Source organism: Oryza brachyantha, chromosome 6, assembly GCF_000231095.2.
Source record: "Oryza brachyantha chromosome 6, ObraRS2, whole genome shotgun sequence".
NCBI classification, from domain to species: Eukaryota; Viridiplantae; Streptophyta; class Magnoliopsida; order Poales; family Poaceae; genus Oryza; species Oryza brachyantha.
Window position 1 is genome coordinate 21,343,467 of NC_023168.2, and position 21,113 is coordinate 21,364,579.

At 41.6% G+C, this 21,113-nt stretch overlaps 4 protein-coding genes across 4 annotated transcripts; 1 reads left to right on the forward strand and 3 right to left on the reverse strand.

Moving 5' to 3' along the window:
• Positions 1-1,723: 1,723 nt before the first annotated feature.
• LOC102716609 (protein FMP32, mitochondrial) lies at positions 1,724-5,537 on the reverse strand. Its single transcript, XM_006657276.3, has 7 exons — positions 5,182-5,537; positions 4,877-5,008; positions 4,711-4,770; positions 3,125-3,201; positions 2,979-3,035; positions 2,217-2,283; positions 1,724-2,126 (listed from the first exon to the last, which is right to left on the reverse strand). The coding sequence occupies exons 1-7, from the start codon at positions 5,326-5,328 to the stop codon at positions 2,007-2,009; spliced, it is 660 nt and encodes a 219-aa protein (XP_006657339.2). The 5' UTR covers positions 5,329-5,537; the 3' UTR covers positions 1,724-2,006.
• Positions 5,538-9,108: 3,571 nt separating this feature from the next.
• LOC102716886 (alpha-amylase isozyme 2A) lies at positions 9,109-12,222 on the forward strand. Its single transcript, XM_006657277.3, has 4 exons — positions 9,109-9,235; positions 9,334-9,466; positions 10,613-11,424; positions 11,836-12,222. Exons 1-4 carry the CDS (start codon positions 9,128-9,130, stop codon positions 12,139-12,141), a joined length of 1,359 nt encoding a protein of 452 aa, XP_006657340.3. The 5' UTR covers positions 9,109-9,127; the 3' UTR covers positions 12,142-12,222.
• A 256-nt stretch (positions 12,223-12,478) lies between these two features.
• Positions 12,479-15,295, reverse strand: LOC102717169. Its single transcript, XM_006657278.3, has 5 exons — positions 14,991-15,295; positions 14,227-14,396; positions 13,838-13,895; positions 12,981-13,044; positions 12,479-12,887 (listed from the first exon to the last, which is right to left on the reverse strand). Exons 1-5 carry the CDS (start codon positions 15,196-15,198, stop codon positions 12,767-12,769), a joined length of 621 nt encoding a protein of 206 aa, XP_006657341.2. The 5' UTR covers positions 15,199-15,295; the 3' UTR covers positions 12,479-12,766.
• A 692-nt stretch (positions 15,296-15,987) lies between these two features.
• LOC102717448 (UPF0183 protein At3g51130) lies at positions 15,988-20,808 on the reverse strand. The gene is made up of 16 exons (XM_040525058.1): positions 20,505-20,808; positions 20,240-20,322; positions 20,077-20,151; positions 19,655-19,722; positions 19,420-19,525; positions 19,254-19,314; positions 18,973-19,142; positions 18,623-18,685; positions 18,469-18,516; positions 17,569-17,682; positions 17,363-17,462; positions 17,213-17,286; positions 16,688-16,792; positions 16,537-16,585; positions 16,375-16,451; positions 15,988-16,296 (listed from the first exon to the last, which is right to left on the reverse strand). Exons 1-14 carry the CDS (start codon positions 20,671-20,673, stop codon positions 16,538-16,540), a joined length of 1,284 nt encoding a protein of 427 aa, XP_040380992.1. The 5' UTR covers positions 20,674-20,808; the 3' UTR covers positions 15,988-16,296; positions 16,375-16,451; position 16,537.
• Between the last annotated feature and the right edge of the window lie 305 nt (positions 20,809-21,113).

A 21,113-nucleotide genomic window follows, 5' to 3' on the forward strand; every position in this document is an offset into this window, starting at 1 on the left:
TTGGTATCGCTGCCAGAATTAAGCTGTTTTGAACTTTTGACGTGAAACGTTGACACGAAAGGGCAAAAACAGTAGTTTATTTTTTAGTCTTACTTTTATATAGCTAAAAATATGTATATAAAAACTATGTATAAATTACTTTTCGTATGTAAATATACCATTTTGGCTTTTTTTCAAAAAATATAATCAAACGATGACATTTTACGACATTCTCCGTTTCACGATATAAGACTTCTAGCCTAGATTAAATTTATATAGATACTAATAAATCGACATATATATAAATTATATATATTCATCGAGTGTTAAATTTAGATAGCAATATAAAACACATGTGGTATTTTTTATTTATAACGAGAACGTATATACATACAACTACGCACGACAACGGATAAGTATTCTAAGTCATGTTTAAAAAGACGGGCACAAACATCATGCTCTACCTATTCTAAATATAATTACTTGTAAGATTTAAAATTTGTTCCTGGTTCCCATGATTACTCCGATTCCAAAGATTCTATAGTCAATCGAGATGATTGTTTGCTTTTTCAGTGACATATTTATAAAAAAAATAATATGTTAATAAATCTTTTATACAGATGTTCTTAGTCTAAAAGTCAAGACTGAACAATAAAGTATGATAAAAAACTCCACAATCAACTTTAAATTTAAGGTTAAAAATTTTAAATTTTAGCTTATAATTATAAATAGAAACGAAAAGATGGGGTTGCATGTGTTTAGAAAGGGAACCGAAGCATTTCAAAGTTTGATTATCGAAGTACTTAAAAGAGAATTTTTTTAATTAAATCTTGGTATTTGCTAAACAATCAAGAAATGCTTATGTAATAAGATATTTTCCATCAAAGTCAAAACCAACAGATCGGCAATTCTTTCGGTTATCCAACATCTGCACTTGCAAGCAGTATGGAGAAGTGAACAGTTTCGGTTCACCTCATTCCTTTTGGCATGAACACATACTGTAGTGAGTAGAGCCGATTGATGAATTGGAGCCAGGAGGAGAGGATGAGTGTCAGCGTCAGGGGTTGAGGTGGCTTTCGACCGCAACTGTTCCAAGTGCCTTTCAGCTCCCCCAGCCCCCAATCCAAGCCAAAAGCAATCAGCCTCAGCGCCGATGGTTCCGCGACTTTCAGCCGCAACTTGTGCCCACGTGCCACCAACCGCAACCTCTACAGTTAACAGTGTTACACACATACTCTCTCTTTCTCTCTCTCACCGCCTCTAACAAAATATTTTCGCAGTACTTTTTTGTCTCTAGCAAAATATTTTCGCAGTACTTTCTGGGATGGAATATTTTGGATAAGAATAGCAGAAGTAGCAAAGAATAAAGTCTAGTACGAAAATACTCGCTATTATGTAAAAATAATATTCTGTCAGTGAAATAGACTTCAGAATATGCCACCAGGCAGCAATTAGTAGTGCTAGTTTCTACTCTAATCAATTGTAATTAGCCATCCTTCAAACCTATAGTACTTTGCAACCTGCGGCTCACAGTTATGGAATGCAATAATAGTACTAGACTGTACGACGAACTGCTGCCGCTTCATGGTGCAAACAAGCAAATGTGAAGCCAAAATGGTATCTACGGATGCATCCAACAACAGGAAAAGGCTCCAGAGTTTGGAGGAAAAAGTAACTAGATAGACTTCCCTCAGCTAACTGGATTAGATTCCCATAGTAGCGTGTTAATGTAATAACAAGTGGCTCCCACAGATAAAGGAAGCGTGTTAACCAAACCATCAGAAGAAGCTCCAACAAACACAGGTAAAAGAATAATTGATTTTGGCTGCATTTCTCCTGCGGGTCGATCTATTTTTACAAGTTTTGAGGAAGAACCCCTTTTCTCCTCCCTAGTAGGATGATGGTACAACAGTTCCCCTGAACCACGGCTTTGTCCCCTCCAAAAAACTAGGAACAGAATCACAACCTATCCTCTTCTCTTGCAGTTTCCATGGATGAATGGGTAAAGGAAAGAACGTATCTGTGCTTCACATCACGATGCGGAGCACGGCGAGCCCCACGGCCGATATCGAAACAATGGTACCTATGCAGTATTTGATGACATCATACTTTGCTGCCTCGAGCTGGGCTTTCAGTGAGTGAATTTCCTGCCAACAGTACCCAAAACAGGCAAACCCTGTTAATGTCTCGGAGAGTGAGAGAGACTAAGAATTAGAGATAGCCCACACATGGCTCACCTTGTCTAGCTTTGTGGTGAGTTCTGTAGTTTCCTCGTTCTGCTTGGCGAGTTCATCACGGATGCGCCTGGAACAATTGTGTTTTAATCAGATAAGGTGGACAATAACATTTTGTTTATCCATTCCGGCAGAGAAATGACAAAAGCAAGATCGACCATTGCATATTAAATGACAGTGTGAGTCGCTAGATGACACTACAAGATTTCGATTCTGGAAATATAATCATCTGCAATCATATCTTAAAATGACATACACACAGGGTGAATGCGGATGAATGCAGAATTCTCATGGTCGGAAGAGTACCTAGATGGTGCCATCCCTTGTCATAATGTCAACAGGTGCAGTAAGATGAAAATACTTTACATCATTTCTATTTGAGGATTTTATTAATAGAAAAATAATAAGCATCACAATAAAAAATAGGAGAAACTTAATGCAGCAAATTGATCCAACTGGAAGATTTTTCTGCAAAAGTTTGACTAAAAGCATTGTTTTGCTATGCAAAGAATGAGAAAGTACTTTATTAGAGCAGATAAGCAGTCCATATTGAAGGCCCACTGATAAAGACCACAAAAAAAGATCATGGCCATTAGTCACAAATCTTTTCGCTAAAGCAAACAGGCTAATAACTCATTCTCTACTTCCTCTCTCACAAAAGTCTGCTGGAATGCTCTCTGAAGTTTCCAGTCAACTATTGAGCAAACAACTAAATAATGCAGTCCTGATTAAATAGCATATATAAACAGCAACATGCAACCTTACCCTCTTTCAAGGTTTAGATCCAGCCGCTGACCTGCAGTGACCTTGTCAATCTCATACCTGTTTCATGGAAAATGAATAGCACAAAAATCAGGCCGAGTGAGCTAGTTACATTCCTGTTATAAAAGGTTTGTAAATTTAATACTGACTTCAGTTCACTTCTCATCTTATCAATATCTCCACGGAGTTTCTCAGTCTCCCGCTGCAACAAAGAGAAATGGTTTTCCTGCAGACAGAAGAAGGTCCATTTAAGAAATTACTAAATAAACATCAGTCACAATAGAAATGGGCACATGTAATAATCTCTAAACGCATTTCCCAAACATTCCCTAGAGAGGAACTGGAACACATTTCCCAAAAATCTATAGAGAGAGAAGTACAAAATCAAGAAAGAGGAGCCCATATGCAAGAAAGTAGTTGCAACTTGCATGTACTAACAATGGGGATTTAGCAATAAGGGCACAACTAAATCCAGGAAAACCAAACACAGTGCACAGAGAATTGACATCAAAAGTCAGAGCTATCAGTTGAATAGCTTAAATTTTCAAGTTGAAACCTGTATCCCCCAAGTTTTCTAATAGGACATATGCAAACTTAATATGGAATTCGGTGCAAATGAGAACAGGTGGCTGAACAACAAAGGTAACTACTAGCTCCATAGGATAGTTGATGGATAGAATATAAAAAAATCATCTTGGCCATGTCAAAGATAAAGTTAGGAAATACTAATTAATATCTGTGAGGTTGCACAAAACGATGAATAAGGTTCCATTGGGATGAAAAATAGGTCACATGTCCAACCAATGAGCACCATCAAGGAGGCAACTAGAACTTCATGGCACACACAAAAAAAAGCTAAACAATGGTAACATGAATCTGCATTAGTGAAATATTTTGCTTAATGATTTGTTAGTAGCTGACCACAGATCTGTTTACAGGACCCAATACATAAGTATAGCAAAGGATAGCGGATAATAACAGCCAAATTTTAGCTTCTGCACAGAGAAGACAACCCATGGATTGTATGCATACTAATGCAGGCTGAGTATATGTAACAACCAAGAAAACACACAATGCTGCAACCTATACTTGAAAAATATGGAACAGATTAAAAGGCATATACTCATATATAAGCTGGGCCTCAGAGAAATGCAGTCCCCTATAGTGGATTGCAGCAAGCATAGGACTGTTCAATATGTTCCAAGCAAAGCTCTAATTTATAGAATAATCTATTAATCTTATCTAACTTGAAAATGTAAGATCAGTTCAACTCCAAAGATATACAGGAGACCTAGCCTCCAAAGGACACGACAGGAAGCGATATCACGATTTCAGATTGGCAACTTCCATAAAAATGGGAACCCAAATATTACCAATGGTAGTGACCTGAAGATATTTCCAAGATAGAATGGCATACTTAGGGCAATCTGAAATCTATGCCTGTCAGTTGTCGCTATAAGACAAGATAGCGATAATGGTTGTAAAACAGGGACCCTAACATCCGTATCCTATCGAACTGCATGTATTCCAATATAGCAAGAGCACAAAGCAGAGCCTAAATGCAAATGTTACAATCCACTAAGGCCAAATGAGGTAATGGAAAACAATCCACGCAGCAAACAATGCTAGGTGGAACCTGTGAAATCTATCTGATCAAGTTCAACGAACAGCTACCAAAGTTTAGCGTCAGTGTGCATCCTATTTGTGTGCACAAACAGTATGTGTCCGACAATACCTGCGAGCTCTGTACTTGCGACTTGAACTTGGAGATGTTGGACTCCTGCAGCATCTCAGCCTGCGCACAAGAAAGCCAAACCACCAATTAACGAACCGAAGGAGCAAATAACCTGGCCTTCCAATCCACCAACCAAATCCTTTTCGGCTACACAAAATGGCGTTACCTTCTGCATCTCGGCCTTGGAGACGAAGGACTCGGAGATGCTCTCGAGGCTGTCGTTGAGGACCTCGGTGATCGCGGACGTGATCGCCTCCGCCTGCTTCGTGGGCACGCCCTGCGACTCCAGCTTCCTCACCTGCGATGCGACGATCACCCACGGGTAAGCACACGAGCCCAGCATTTCATTTCTCAAGCGTGCATTCCGTCGAACACCTCTCGGACACAATTTCCCCCAAAACATTCGAGCCGCATTGGGCACGCAAACGCAGCAACCAGCGGGAGTCCACCGGCCGTGGAACGAGCGCGTACCAGGGCGAGGGTATCGACGAGGAAGGCGCGGCGGCCGTTGGTCTTGACGAGCTGCGAGATGGTGCGCGCGGGGGCGCCCCACCGCTGCTGCGGCCACTGCTGCTGCAGGAGCAGGCCGCGCCTGCACGCGACAGCCGCTGCGGCCATCTCCTCCCAACGAGTCGGTGCGGGACCGGAGGGCGGCGGAGGGGACGCGAGCCGGCCGGTGGGGGGGCGGTTGGGCTGGGTTATAGGCGAGCCGGGGGAGGCGGGTGGCGACGGCGGCGGCCGATTTGCGCGGCTCCGCTCGGTTTGAGGGGGTAGGGTCGCGGCGGTGGTGGGGATTGGGCGGAGCTAATTTGGGAAAGGAGGAGGGTGCTATCAATTCGAGGCTTGCGGAGGAAGAAGAGCGAGAAGAAGAAGAAAGGTTGGTTGGTGAGTTTGGGAAGGAATGGTTATTTATTTCGGAAATTAACTGATTTAATTTTTGGAGCAAAACGTAGATTAATTAACTGATTAATCTTGCGAGGTTTTGTTTTTTAATAGTAAATAGCACATGCTCGTTTTTTATTGGCTAAGTTTAAACTTGGATCACCTTATTTTTTCCATTTTGACCCAAGTAAGAATATCATTGTTATGGTTTAACTATCCTGCACAATTTTCATGGTCATGTCTAATATTTTCTTTGGTCAAAAATAGTTTTTGTTTAGGTTAGGTATTGGTAAAACTTTTAAAATTATAACAAATAATTTTATATCCAAATAAGTGTATAAAATCTAATAAATTTATAATTTTCTTGTGAAGAATATATGTGTATTATTTGTGTCGTATTTAAACTAAGATTTAAGAAAATACTGATTGTCAAATTTTAGAAATTTGATCCAATATTGTCCCAAACTAAGATTTAAGGAACAAAATCGCTGGTCCAATGACCGCTTTAATTGCAATGGTAAGAATATTAATGAACAGATTATTTTCCTTGATGTAAACGTGGCCGCAACTATGAATGACGTACACGATAGGAATTGATGGATTGAAATGAGAGATCGGTGAATAGAGAGATGTGCTGAAGACCTACGGCATGTGAGAAATTGAAAAAGACAAACTATACGTGGGAAGAATTTAGATGATAAATTGATTTATATGGATTTTATAAATATGGTTGTAGGGGATAATAAAACACCAGTGATTTATAGAAGGTATTTGAATTTTTCCATAATGAAATGGATAAAATAATTATTTATAAAACATTCATTATCATTTGATAGTAGACTTCCAAATATAACAATAGTTTAATTTAGTGTAACTACAGTGTAACTGTTACTCCTCCTATCCCAACATATTTTTAACTAAGGTGTTTCAAATCTTATCATAGATAAGAACATTTTAGGATAGAGAGTATGCAGTCGTAATTGTAGCTATATTATATTTATCCTAAAATATAAATAATTTTAAAATTTAAATCTTGTAACACGATTTAGTCGTTTATGTCGCTAACCAGCTAATGATTATATATTTTGGAACATAAGTAATAAGCTAATAGCGCATCCGATCTAAACGCATGCGATCAAATAACACGAATCACAAACAGTTAAAAATTCAAAAGTTGTTCGAGGCGAGGGAGGCAGGGGTGTTAACGGAGCGGGTTTAGACGGATAGTGGTCAAACCATATCCTAAACCATAATTTTTAAACGCATGCGGATCGGATGTGGATTTTTTTGATGCGGATACGGATTATTGCGGATGTCGGAAATGGTGCAGAGTCGGCTCGGAAACAGATTATTATGACCGGATGTGATATGTACATACAATCAATACATTTTTATTTAATATTGGATGAAAAATACTTTGACTATTGATGGATTTTTAAATGAGTGCTTTATGAACTAAAAACTCGGATTATCCGCCAAAATTACTATCGGATTATCTGGTAAAAAATCGGATAATCCACATCCACCGGATATTAACGATACCACATCCGTATTCGAATCCGTAACTCAATATCCGAATCCGACTCCATATCCGTCAGATAATTCTAAACCCCTAGCACATCCTCAATTTAAACGGATTTAGATTGGATCGAATCGAATATTATCCGATCTGTTAACATCCTTGAGGGAGGAACGGTCACAAATACTTGCAAATATGAGGGGAAAAAAAGAAGAAGAAAGGGTTTCCCTTCGCATGCTGGTCCACGTTGGACCAACGACCGCTCCACTGGTCGTCAGGCTGGACATGACCCAGTTCACGTCGCCTCGATTCGATTCGATTGGAACCACGCGGTTATTATTATTATACAAGTACACACATTTCCAACGTGCAGGAGATCCCACTACTGGGCCGCGTCGATGCGTCGGCGGGCAGCCCAGCCCAGCCCAGCAGCTCGTGGGCCCATCGCCGACGGTCCATCTACGATCGCTAAGCCTGGCTGTTTTTTGTGGGCCCTGTTGAGTTAGGTTTTGTGCAGGCCTTCTTGTCTCCCACGTACTCCTCGTCACTCGAGAAGAAATCCCACCGTGGCTTGCTTTCTTTAACTTAAAAGTTGAGTTGATTTTACGAGTTTTTTCGTCGTATTCTAGTCTTTAGCCTTATCTTTTAATCTAAAAATTATATATAAAAAAGTTTAACACATAAATTATCTTTGATGGTTTCGTACATATTTCTACAGCTTTTCAACCTTACCTCAACCTATCTTTGTTTTTTTTGTGTTTGGTCAAAGTAGACCAAAAAGCTATGGATTTTGTTTAGGTACCCTTAAATACATGTGAGCTATCCATTAAGAATAATTTAATGACTGAGATAGGTTAATAGTGTATTGATTAAATCATGTAGTAGTAAATTATTATGGTATTATTGTAATTTATGAGTGAGGCAGGGCCAGCGGACGGCGAAGGCGACTGGAACGATTCTTTCTGCTCCGGTGCCCGTGCGATCTTCTTTCTTACACAACTGCCTACTCTTTCTTTCTTTCTTTTCTTGGTCGTGCGGTTACGGGCCCGCTATCTCGGCCCAGTTATCAAATAAAAAAAGACTAATTTATTTCTCTTTTTATTTAAGCAAATGATAAAAGTATCGATTCAAATTAACGGCAGTGGATATAACTACTGCACTACACTAAGTAGCAAAGGCCACGAATTGGTACGCTCACAATCTATCCATTTCTTCTCCAAGATGTCCGTGCCATTCGCGACATCCTCCATTGACTTGAACACCCATGAATTCATCAACACAGTTTTGTAAATTTCAGCAATCACCATGGATATCTCGTGACAGACTTGGGGTACCCAGCGATTGTCCTCAAGGTCTCTATTTCTAATTTATTTAACAAAAATTAAGATTGAGAAAAAAAATACTAAGATGCGAGCGATGACGTGAGATTAAGAATGAGTAAAATGTAAGAAATTTTGAATGGTAAATGATCGATGAGATAATTAGTATTTTTTACAGTGAGAATTTATATTAAAATGATTTTATAAATACTTATAATGATGGTAGTCCACGCTTAGTTCACAGAATAAAAATTTTTGTATGTCACATTGAACGTTTGACCAGACGTCGGAAGTATTATTTGGACGCGAACGAAAAAACAAATTTCATAACTCGTCTAGAAACCGCAAGATGAATTTGAGCCTAATTAATCTAACATTAGCACATTTGGGTTACTACAGCAATTATGGCTAACCATGAATTAACCAGACTCAAAAAATTCGTCAAACGATTTCCTCTCTAAATATACAATTAGTTTTTTTATCTATATTTAATAGGTTTCTAAAGATTCGATATTACGTTTTTAAGAAAAAAAATTTGGGAACCAAACGTCCCTTTATCGCAGCAGCATCTACCAGAATTCAATCCTGCCATGCCGTGGCAGCTGCACTGCACCCTATAAATTCCCAACACGCGTAGCCTTCTTCCGCAACCGTGCAACCATCGACACCTGTAAACTTGTCTCAGAGCTCCGCTGCCATGGCGGCGACCAGAAGACGCCTCTCCATGCTCCCGCTCCTCCTCCTCCTCCTCCTCCTCCTCCTCCTCCTCCTCGGCTTGGCATCCGGCGACAAGATCCTCTTCCAGGTATCAATCCATCCACGCTCTCAACTCTTTCGATTTCAGTTGTGAAGATCGATCGAAGCTGTTTGAATTGCTTGCTGGTGATGGCGATGGCGGTTCAGGGGTTCAACTGGGAGTCGTGGCGGCAGAGCGGAGGGTGGTACAGCCTGCTGATGGGGAAGGTTGACGACGTCGCCGCCGCCGGAGTCACCCACGTCTGGCTGCCGCCGCCGTCGCACTCCGTCTCCGCCCAAGGTCTCCTTCTCCACCTCTCTCTCTCTCTCTTTCTCTCTGAAAATTTGGAATCCTGGAAGAAGCGTGGAGTGGACAGCACGCTTGATTGCTTGGCTAGCGGCTAGCCTGATTGCCTTTAGATCATCTGGAGTAGTAGAAACGGCATGTTTTGCTGATTACTCTGAAGAAATTTTGACAACATTTTAGTGGTAATGGCCATGAAATTTTCGCACTGTACTACAAGGGAAATCGATCTTGCAACAATTAGTGGTACACATGAAGGTAAGATGTCAGAGGATTTTAGGAAAAAAATAACTACAAAAAATAAGACTAATAAGTAATGACAGTGAGTAGCAAGCTCCTTTAGAGACGAAAAGGGATTTTTGTCCCCTTTAACTTTTGAAAGTAACAGCTATGCCGCCGTTTAATGGATGAATTGTTAAATGCACACACTTCCGGAGTTAATTAAATATTGTGTTTTTTTCCCTAAAATATCAATTTCTTATAATACTATGTTTATCCATATTTTGACTTTATAATAATACATAAAGTCATTCATTTATACTCTCAAATAACGAACACAAATCATTCGGCAATTTAGCCATTAAACACACAAAAAGTATTTTTAGAAAATAAAATCCCCAGTAGTTCCAAAGCTATATCATTTTGAACATATTTAAGTTGATTTTAACGTAAAAAAGATTGGGGTGGAAACTGCTAACATTAACATCAATCTTTTTTAAAATATTTAAATTGGATATGTGCAGAGTTGGCATACTTTACCAGTTCCATTTTGAATATTGAAAATCCATACATTAGACAATTTGTTTGACCAGAATTTATGTAGTTCGACAACATAAACATTAAAATGGATGAAACCATTTTTCTTCTTACTGAAGGTAATATGGATTATTAGTTAGGCCGCATTCTTTTTCTCAATTTTTTTCTCGGCTTCTATGGGCACACTCCGCGGACTGATAATAAATGTTGTGATTTTTGCAAGACGTTTCTATGTACTAATCATCTTACATTTTTAGAATAAAATTTTAACATTGCAATATTTACTTGTACTATTTATATGAAAAAAAATAAAAAAAAACTTTCATGATACATCTTTTAGCAAGAAAGAACATAGCCCAAGTAAAAATGTTGCAACGTGCATTGCAGGGTACATGCCTGGGCGGCTGTATGACCTGGACGCGTCGAGGTACGGCACGGCGGCGGAGCTGAAGTCGCTGATCGCGGCGCTCCACGGCAAGGGGCTGCAGGTGATCGCCGACGTGGTGATCAACCACCGGTGCGCCGACTACCAGGACAGCCGCGGCATCTACTGCGTCTTCGACGGCGGCACGCCGGACGGCCGCCTCGACTGGGGCCCCCACATGATCTGCCGCGATGACGCCCAGTTCTCCGACGGCACCGGCAACCTCGACACCGGCGCCGACTTCCCCGCCGCCCCCGACATCGACCACCTCAACGGCGTCGTCCGGCGCGAGCTCACAGACTGGCTCCTCTGGCTCAAGTCCGACGAGGTCGGCTTCGACGCGTGGCGGCTCGACTTCGCGAGGGGGTACTCGCCGGAGGTGGCCAGGGCGTACATCGACGGCACGGCGCCGGTGGCGCTGGCGGTGGCGGAGGTGTGGGACCCGATGGCGTACGGCGGCGACGGGAGGCCGGAGTACGGGCAGGACGCGCACCGGCAGGCGCTGGTGGACTGGGTGGACGGGGCGGCGTCGGCGGGGATGGTGTTCGACTACACGACGAAGGGGATCATGAACGCGGCGGTGCAGGGGGAGCTGTGGCGGCTGATCGACCCGCAGGGGAAGGCCCCCGGCGTGATCGGGTGGTGGCCGGCGAAGGCCGTCACCTTCGTCGACAACCACGACACCGGCTCCACGCAGCAAGCGTGGCCATTCCCCTCCGACAAGGTCATGCAGGGCTACGCCTACATCCTCACCCACCCCGGCACCCCATGCATCGTAAGGATCCGTACTTACTCTCCTTTAAAATGTTTCACATTTCAAACCAAATTCGATCAAAGTTTAGGGGCTATCTATTAGTCAATCGCTTGAAAAAAACTAAATTCATCGATCAATTTTGTGGGACACTGAATTGAAATTGAATGGTAAATGGAACCAAACAAATTAGCACGTAGACAACTTTCGAGCAAATCTAATGGATAAAGAATTCGATTGATAGATTAAAAATTTTTAAGTAATTGACAAATAGCGAACTTGAACTTTTAATATCAATAATCTACATATTCAAGAGTAGCAATTTTAAAAGTTTGATCGAATTTTATTCTAAACTTGAAATACTTATCAGTCTTGTGAATTTCTTTCCTTAAAACTTGCACGGTAATATGTATTTTGTATTTTGTACATGTGTAGTTCTACGACCATTTCTTCGACTGGGGTTTCAAGGATGAGATCACGGCGCTGGTGGCGGTGAGGCAGAGGAACGGCATCACGGCGGTGAGCTCCCTCAAGATCCTGCTGTATGACGGCGACGCCTACGTCGCCGAGATTGACGGCAAGGTGACCATGAAGATCGGCCCCCGCTACGACGTCTCCGGCTACATCCCGCCGGGCTTCCAGCTCGCCGCGCACGGCAACGACTACGCCGTCTGGGAGAAGACCGCCGCCGCCGATGCCTCGACTGATCAGGCTAGCGGCTCAACCAGCTCATCTCTCTGATTGTTTGATTCTTGATGCATGTCCCAGTGTACCACCTACTTGTGATTTGTTTCCGCTGTACATATACTCTCTCCGTTTTACGACGTAAAACTTTCTAACCTTGTCTAGATTCACATAGATGCTAATGAATTTAAACATATATACAAATTATAAACATTTATCAATGGATAAATCTAGACACGACTGTAAAGTCTTACGGTATAAAACAAAGATAGTCCTTGAATCAAATAAAGGCATTGATCTGTACTAAGGTATGGCTTTAGAAGCTCCATGGTATTCCTGTACTGCTAATTATCCAAGCAAATCCATCAGTGGTGGCCGCTATGGTGACATGATATTATTCTCAGAAGTATAGCCTCAAACAGGCGATATTGTTTGTTACATCACATCCTATACATTGCTGGAAGGAACCCATCAAAATGAAGCCATTGCAATAGCGAGAGAAGGCTAGGGCAAAAAAATATGATATGAAGGCACCAAACAGCTAGCGGGATAGAGTGCAACTTGGTCTCCATATACTGCCTGGAGGGCCTCAATGACAGCCAGGTGTTCAGGAAACAATGGATTCGACACTCCCCCATTTGTCTGCTCCACTCTAGGATTTAAGAAGAACCAGACCTAGAGTTTACTTGGGACGTTTGCGGTAAGGATACATGATATCATCCATGGTGTCTTTGATGTAGGCTCCAACTTTATTTATGTTCCTTGCTACACCATTGGCCACAAGTCCAGCGTTCCTCTGAAATCTATGGGTTCATTGGGAAATTCGTCATCCATTAAATTTCGCTGCAAGGTTTTCAGGGATCTAAACAGAATTCAAAACAAAAGGAGGAACTCACTTTGTTAAGAAATCATCTCCTCTGTGTCCAGGTTTATATCGCCGTGGTTTGGGTCCTTGGGGATCTGCGATGTTATCAATATAAGTTTTTAACACTTCAGTTAACTACTCAAAAAAACTAATAGAGATTCAAATATATGAAATTTCCCAAGTGATCAAAATGGATCCACCAACAAAGTCAGGATGTTGTCTACGATACAGTTTGATTCAAACACCGAGGCAATGCTGATCAGATTGATTCATACATATGTAATGCCCAGGAAACTATTTATATAAACAAAACAACTATACAGTGTCCTACCATGTAAAGTTTAGATTACTCACCAAGGTTCAACCAGGGTTTTCCTTACCGTTTTGCTAGGTTACCACTACCTGGCAGTCTCACGGTTACCACAGTAATCACCAAAAACCAAGAGATAACGATGAAAGACTGAGGGTTTCCAAAACAGAGTTACCATGATGACTGTGAGGTAACTGCGCGATATTACAAACCCTGGTTTCAACAAGACAACAACTACGGGAAAAATTGCCCTTACATGATAATATTTGGTGGGTTCAATTTTACGCAGGCTTGCAAAAAATAATAGGGATAATAAAGGAAGCAAAATCAGCCTAAGCATTCGTTTCTTAGCTTAGCACTCAACAACTGTTGTGCACGAATTAAATGTATTCAAAGTGGATTTTACGCATATGCATGATAGGTCCAATATCTAAACCAACTAGTAGATGGAGCATAATACCTATTCCACATACAATAAAATTTGCTACACTTAATGTGTCAGTGATTAGCATACTACAGTAATTTTGGAGTCGCTGTTCTACATGCTAGTCAGGCAATAAAATATGTACATTCCATACCTTCCTTTTTACGGTGGGTTGAAGCTTGATTGGTTGAAGTTCTCCTATCAGCCAATAGCTGTATGAAATTTTTAATGCAAAAAGATTAGGAATAAACAAAAATTATAGTAGCAGCTGTTTCTACTATGGTTCATAAAGAAGAAGGAATAAGCTATTTTTTGTAAGCGGAATAAGAGGAAGCAAGTCACCATGAAGTCTAACCATTTCTACATACAACAGAACTAAGTTAGCATGCTGATACTTTTCTCATCATGTCCAATGCTTTATGGTAGGATAAATGTTTCGTAACTGCTTCCTGTGCACATTATGTTACACTAGCATGCTCCCATTTGTGAACTGGCAATTTACACATCAGTTCAAAGCAATAGCATGGTTACGCAGGAAATTACCTCAATTCCAACACAGATAGGCAGTTGTGCATGCTTGTCACCTTTCCCTTTAGAATTCTCCTTGTCATCCAGGTACATGGAATAGCCGACGCATGCATATTTGAAGTCGGAAAGATTGCGACCTTCTTGGATAGCTTCCATTTCGATTTCCCCAACCATGCGATCAGGCACTGATGCAGATACATAGAATAGTCAGCCACCCATTGTAAAGAAGTAAACAGTTCAGATTGAGCATTTAGACAAGCCATAAAAACTATGTAAACAGTTAAGTATGTGTTTGGAGAGACAATAAATCCAGAGCAAGTTCGCAAACATTTGAAGCCGAGCAGAGAGTTACGGTGCAGTTCGATGGCATGTAAAACTATCCAGATCTGTCCTGCTGCCACTAAGCATTTGCAATGGCAGTGGCATGCTAAACTAGCAACAAATAACAAGTTGAGAATATTGATCGCTTGTTGTGTGGTAAGGATCATGATTACTGCCAGAATTTACAGTTGCTACTGTGAGTGCGCCAATCCGGCATTCCAGCTTAATATCTATGTTCCCCATGGTTGGTTTGGCCACCAAAATCCACTGTTCCTCAAATTGGAGCAAAATAGAGTCCAGAAAAACCTCCGGAGCTCAGCTTAGAGGCCGCGGCTGAATCAGCAGCAGCGGAACCCTAGCAGTGGTGAGAAGGTCCTATCCTAAAACCAGCGCGCAGCAGGCTCACAAATGGAGAGACGAGCAGCGGAGGAGGAGGAAGCGGGGCGGGAGGCTACTACCTTGGGGGATGGCGCGGGTGATGCCGGCGCAGATGGGGCCGCGCTCGCGAGACCTGAGCACCGACGAGTAGAAGAGGCAGCCCTTGCAGGACTTCCCCTTCACCGTCCCGCCTCCGCCTCCGCCTCCTGCTTCTGCCGCCGCCACTGGGGGCGGCGCGGCTGCACCCCGCGCCTCGCCGGCTCCGCCGCCGCCGCCAACGCGCTCCATAGCGGGCGGCGAACGAGGCGCGCGAGTGGATCGGCCGGCGGCGCAGGGAAGGAGGGAGGAGTGGCCTCCGCTTTGCTCACTCCTCTAGTCTAGTACTGTTGCTTTACTTTGTTGCGCTTATTTACCATTTCAGCCTCAGAAACCGCCCAACAATTCAGTGGCGATTTTTCGGTGTTTTATAAAAGAACCAAATGATACCGTTGTAAAAAATAATAATTTATGAATAAAAATTTTGTATACGTATTTTTAGAAATCCAAATAAACTTTGATGACAAATCCTAAAATCAACTCTAAATTTAAGGATGAAAGTTTTAAATTTTAGCTTATAGTATAAACATTAGACGATTATGGAGGTGCTTCCGGTGATTTTACTTGGATGAGATTGTGGGAAAATCCCACGGTGTGCTTCTTTTTCTTAAAATCTATTCTGTTGTAGTTCTTAATCTTTATAGTTTGAACTATAATTGAGTAGGACTTCAATTTGGTTACAAAACTTGGGCCACACTAGTTCTGAAACCTAGGCACTTAGACTAGTCTAGATCTTCCGAATGTAAGTTCAAAATATTTGTGTTTAGAACCCCTTCCCTTCTAGGGACATATTTGATCCTACAAATTGGTATTAGAGCACAGGCTCTGAATTGGATATTGGCTTCACCACCAAGAGTACCTTTTTCAATGGGAAGATGCCCTAGGAAGAAATGAACCTTGGTAGAGCACCTTTTCGATGGCAGTGGTACCAACAGAGTAATTTGATGCTTTTAACATGTTTGACAAATGAGAAATTACAGGGGAATTGGATGACTGAAACCAGCCATCAGAAACCATCTGCTTGTCATTCATATACGAGAGAAAGATGAGGTAAATAGAAGGAAAGAAAAATGCGCCCATAACTTCACCACTGGGATCGAGTTGAACAGGCAGTAACAGCTGGTATAACTGAAGTATTGTTTCAACAAATAAATATCATATGTACAAAACGTAAGATTGCAGGATACAATTAGTTCCTGTACAATGAGTTGTATCTACAGAATGAATACAATTTAGTGATGCTTATCCATGCTGAACGCTATCGCTGCATTCCACGGCCAGAACCAAGCACTGTCCATGAGTTGCAAAGAATTAGCCTCAAAGTCACAGTAAAATGCAGTTTTCAATCAAGCAAAACCGAATCAATACCTTTCTTACAGTACCATTTGGTGGTCAACCATTAATGCAGGTGCAGCTTGGATTTGCATCACCATCAGCTGTTAGCACTGTCAATATTGAAGTTTGTCCCGTTTCACTGTTAGTCAGGGTTACAGATTTTGCATACTACGTGCAATAAGTACAAATACGTACCTCATGATTGGAATAATGTGACAGTTGCAATATATCCATTTTTCATGACCTGTTAATCAGTGAATGCAGAAGAAACAGTCACACTTCTGAGTTATGACAATACAGTTTGCACAGGAAGAACTCTTTTCATATTTGATTAATTAAAAACCACCTCAAAAGCAATATTCTGATATCCGTAGACAAAAGTTGACCCGAATGGATTATTCATGGAGCCTTGCGTCTGGATTGCTGCTCGACCACAGTCACCAAGGATCTCCTAATATATCAACCAAAATAGAGGGGTTTGTTAACAGGAGGCAAAGAAAAAATGTTAAACGTTGCAACTGCAAAACAACAAAAACAGCGTTGCAACTGAGGCATAGCTACATCTACATCAGCTTTAAACAGAAACAACATTCCTAGCACAGGAACTTTGGCCATGATGTTTATTTGGAAGAAAGCTAAATCGACTTTCACTATTCTAAAATAAAGGGATGTCTCATAAAATTACCTAGGAAGTTAAGGAGACATAAAAGAGAGTTGCAACAGAAGATGAACAAAATTTTGTGATTAAATAAATCCTAATTCAAAGTAAAGTTCAGTTTTAGAACCACTTGCACACTCAAGAGTTATATGAATCAAGAGAAGCAAATGAGTATCTTGGCAGTGAAGAAGTCATGTCAACCACCAAACACACCTTGACTTGTTCCCACTTTGTGCGAGGGGTTATGCAATTCTTGGGTATATTACCAGGTTGATCTGTCCCTTCAGCTGGCCAAGACATATAGTTAATTGAATGTATTTGATTTCTTCACAACAAACTAATTCTACAGCGAGTAGTTCAGACCTTCAGTATCATAGATAACAAAGTTGCATTTCATATAGGAATTGAAATCTGAATGGCCAGGGAAATTTGTGTGTAAAACAAACTTCTTTATCCTGTGCGTCTGCAAGGAAAAATAATGTAGAACAACGTCAGCATGCATTGTGAGCCTCTGAAAAAACATGCCCTTTGAATTGCAGACATCCTTAGTGTCAGAAAATAATACATACCTGTCCATCAAATAAGATATCGATACCACGAGAGAAGTAGTTGTAAAAGTAATCCCCGCAAAGAGTTGTCCGAGGGCGGGGATCTGATGCTGAGTGTATTACCATCTGGTCAACCTGATACATGGGAGAGCATAATGTGTCAATCAGTTGCAGATGAGAGCAGTATTGAATTAAGGAGCACGCTCCTTTATACTGAAAACTTCGGAAACAAATATTCAGCACAAAGCCATATAGCACTAAACTAAAGTATTCTGCCTGAGTAGGAAAAAAATGTACACCTATAAAAACAGGATCCAAATAATGCAGCTCTGAAACCAGTGAGTAAATGCCTAAACTGATCTTCAAACCACATAAGGTGTTGGTTGCTACATGATCTTGTTACAATATCAGAAAGTAATACACAAGAGTTGGGATAAAACAAGTTTTTTTTTTTCTCAAGTGGAGAACATTTCTTGGATTGCTAGCTCTAATTTCAATATATTGTCTTCCCCTGACAACTCTATGTTATCTCCGCACCTAAAAAATTATGCTGTGTGGTTGCTCTGAGATCTTTTGGCATATATACTTCGCTTGTGTGCCCATGATTATGCATGGCATGGCACACCATTCTTCTGTAAAGGAGGACAGAACTCTGCCTTCTATAGCATACTCAAGATGTAACAGGAGTTACGAGCTTGATTTGGTTTCCATTTCACAAGCTCAGTCAAGGATAAACGTGGAAGTTCAAACACATGAACAATTTTATTCAAATAGCATAATTCATGTGCGATATACTTGATTTAGAGCATTGCATTTCATTTGCATGATAATTGATCAAGTAGCTATTGAAAGACAATATGTCACAAGACCTGTATGGGAATCCCTACTGCAATGTTTCACTAATATAGATTAGAAACAGACCTGCTTCTGGTGGATGCCACACGGACGACCCAACTCAGTCCACACATCCTGCCAGAGAAACAAAATCAGGAAATAAATCAGACCATCACATCAAAGTGGTAACGGGAAAGCACAAACACACACAGAGAACAGGGTAGATGGTGTAATTTTCTACCTGTGGTGATGCACCAAAAGGAATATGCTGTCCCCCTGTTGTGAACAAAAGCTCTTCACCAAGCTGGAAACATGATAAAACTGTAATAAAAGCTTTGCTCTAGTAAATAGTCAAAATATTCTTTTTAGGGACACCAAAAGATTATATGGAGATGCAATTTTTCATCAAACACATAAAACTGCCTAATCCTACAGTACAGGCATTACTTCTTCTTTTTTGTTCCTTATGTGCATTTACATAAAAAAAAAAGGTCCCAGGTGAAAAGACAAGGGCTCCGAAATATAGATATCTCTTTGATTACTATACAATTACTAAGGCTGAAAATATTAACAATATAGTATGTAATGTACCTTTGCATGCACTTCCTCCATGTACAGGCTGCCTGCAGGTAATGCAGGAACAACTGCTTTATCCATCAGTGATCCAACCCCAACCTTGCTATCCGTTGAGCTGTCATATATAGAAACCCGGCAAGTAACAGGGGTTGTTCCATCAGGAAATTCCAGAGGCAAATCTGCCACTGCCATAACAGTTGGGGAGGTGAGCTGAGATTCCAAGAAAATATAGGTATACAGGACAACTGAACATTGATGCTTGACAAAATAAATGTGGCAATTTATCAGTAGCGTACCTTCCCCATTGGTAAATAAATTTGTATATTGGCTGGGAATAGGGAATGCAAAGGATAAACCCTACAAGAAAATGCAAGAAAGATGGATACCCAGTGATCATGAAAAGAAAAAACACAAATAAAATATACAAGAATAAAACAAGGCAGGCCATTTGTCACGACGTACTGGATAGAAGAGGGTATAAATGCCCCTCTCTTTGTCATATATACCGGGGAAAGTAGGTCCGAATAATCCATAAACAGCCACAAAAGTGGCTAATGTTGATGGGCCACTGAAAGAGAAAAAGAGAGAAGAAAATTATCAATAACATAGCACAAAGACTTGGGTTGATTGACCGAGGTGATTCAGTTAAACAAGTAAATGTGCCACATATTGTCTCCACAAATGAAAAGCTCCTCACCCAATTAAAGACTTCGCATATCGCAATTGCAGTCTTTTCATGTCGTAAATCTCAATGAGACGGAGCCTCTGCAAGGGGAGAAATGATCTTTATCATTTTCTTAATTATGCTGGATACATTTCACCAACCACACGAGTTCAGGAGCAGCAGCACATTTTTTGCGCTAAAACTAGATTTTTTTTTCTCCTACATAACAACTTTCACACTCTCTAAGGATCATCATTACACTTGATAGTTAGAATACATATGTTTCTCTCAAAGTCCACTTTGATCACATAAGAGGTGCACTACAGTACTCCATATTCACAAAAACAAAATTTTGTATTAATACATTAGATAATCCATGAATTAGTCCAAAATGCCTAACATGTAACCAAACTAGCAAGAAAATCATATCACATGTTTGTACCATACAAAATTACCTGTGACCAAGGATCGAAGCGCAGGTGGAACCCATGGTCCGGAAAGCTTATGACAAAATCCAACTTTAGAGGCTCCTGAAACCACAGAACCAACAACAACAATCAGTTGAGCATACTGGCACTTTGGTAACAAACAAACAAACAAGGCCGCGCTACCACGAACCTCATCGAAGTACTTCACGTGGACAACGTCGTAGAGGGTGGGCTGGCTCTCTATCTGCGCGAACGCATCGGAAATCGGCATCCCTGCAGCAAATCGCGAGGTCCCACGTAAGAATTCACCAGCCAAAAACGGAAACTCGGCGATTGCTTAAAACGCAAGCTTTCTCTCCTTGCCCCCCGTGCAAAGCGAGAGGAAGCAAGCAACCGACGACGACCAATCCCGACCGTCGCGGATGGTGGTGGTTAGGGTTGGGGACGGAGCTCACCGAGGGTGAAGGGGCCGACGCCGTTGCCGGGGCGGAGGTCGAGGGTGATTGCCCCCATGGCCGTGCCCTCGCAGCGCCGCCTCACCGGCACCGTCGCTGGGGACGGCGACCCGACGACGGCGGCCCCGGCGCCGCCCCCCACCATCGCCGGCGATCTGTGCGCCTGCATCGCTGCGTCCACCAACCCCCTCCTCGTCGTCTCCCTCCTCTCGGCGGCGAATGGACGGATGATTCCTTCCTCTCTCGGTTCGTTTCGATTCGATTCGATTCGCGTGGGCTTGCGTCTACTCCTCCCTCTTCCCTTCTCTCCGACGAGTGGCTTGGTTTAACGAGAAATCAACGTGGGGTCGGGTTTACACTGACAGTGGGGTCCGTAATAGGAGGGCCCACTCGTCAGTGACAGTGCTAGCGTCGCTTTGCGGGCTTGCCACTTCCGCCGGTTTCGTGAGGAGCAGCTCCTCCGCTCGGCCCGCCACGAAGGCACCAACCACCGTTGGATTCAAGATGAACGGTACAGCATCATCGTTGAGGCTTATAATCCAAAATTTTAATTTTTAACCTTAAATTTAAATCTGTTTTTAGAAATTTTTTCACCAAAGATTATTTTTC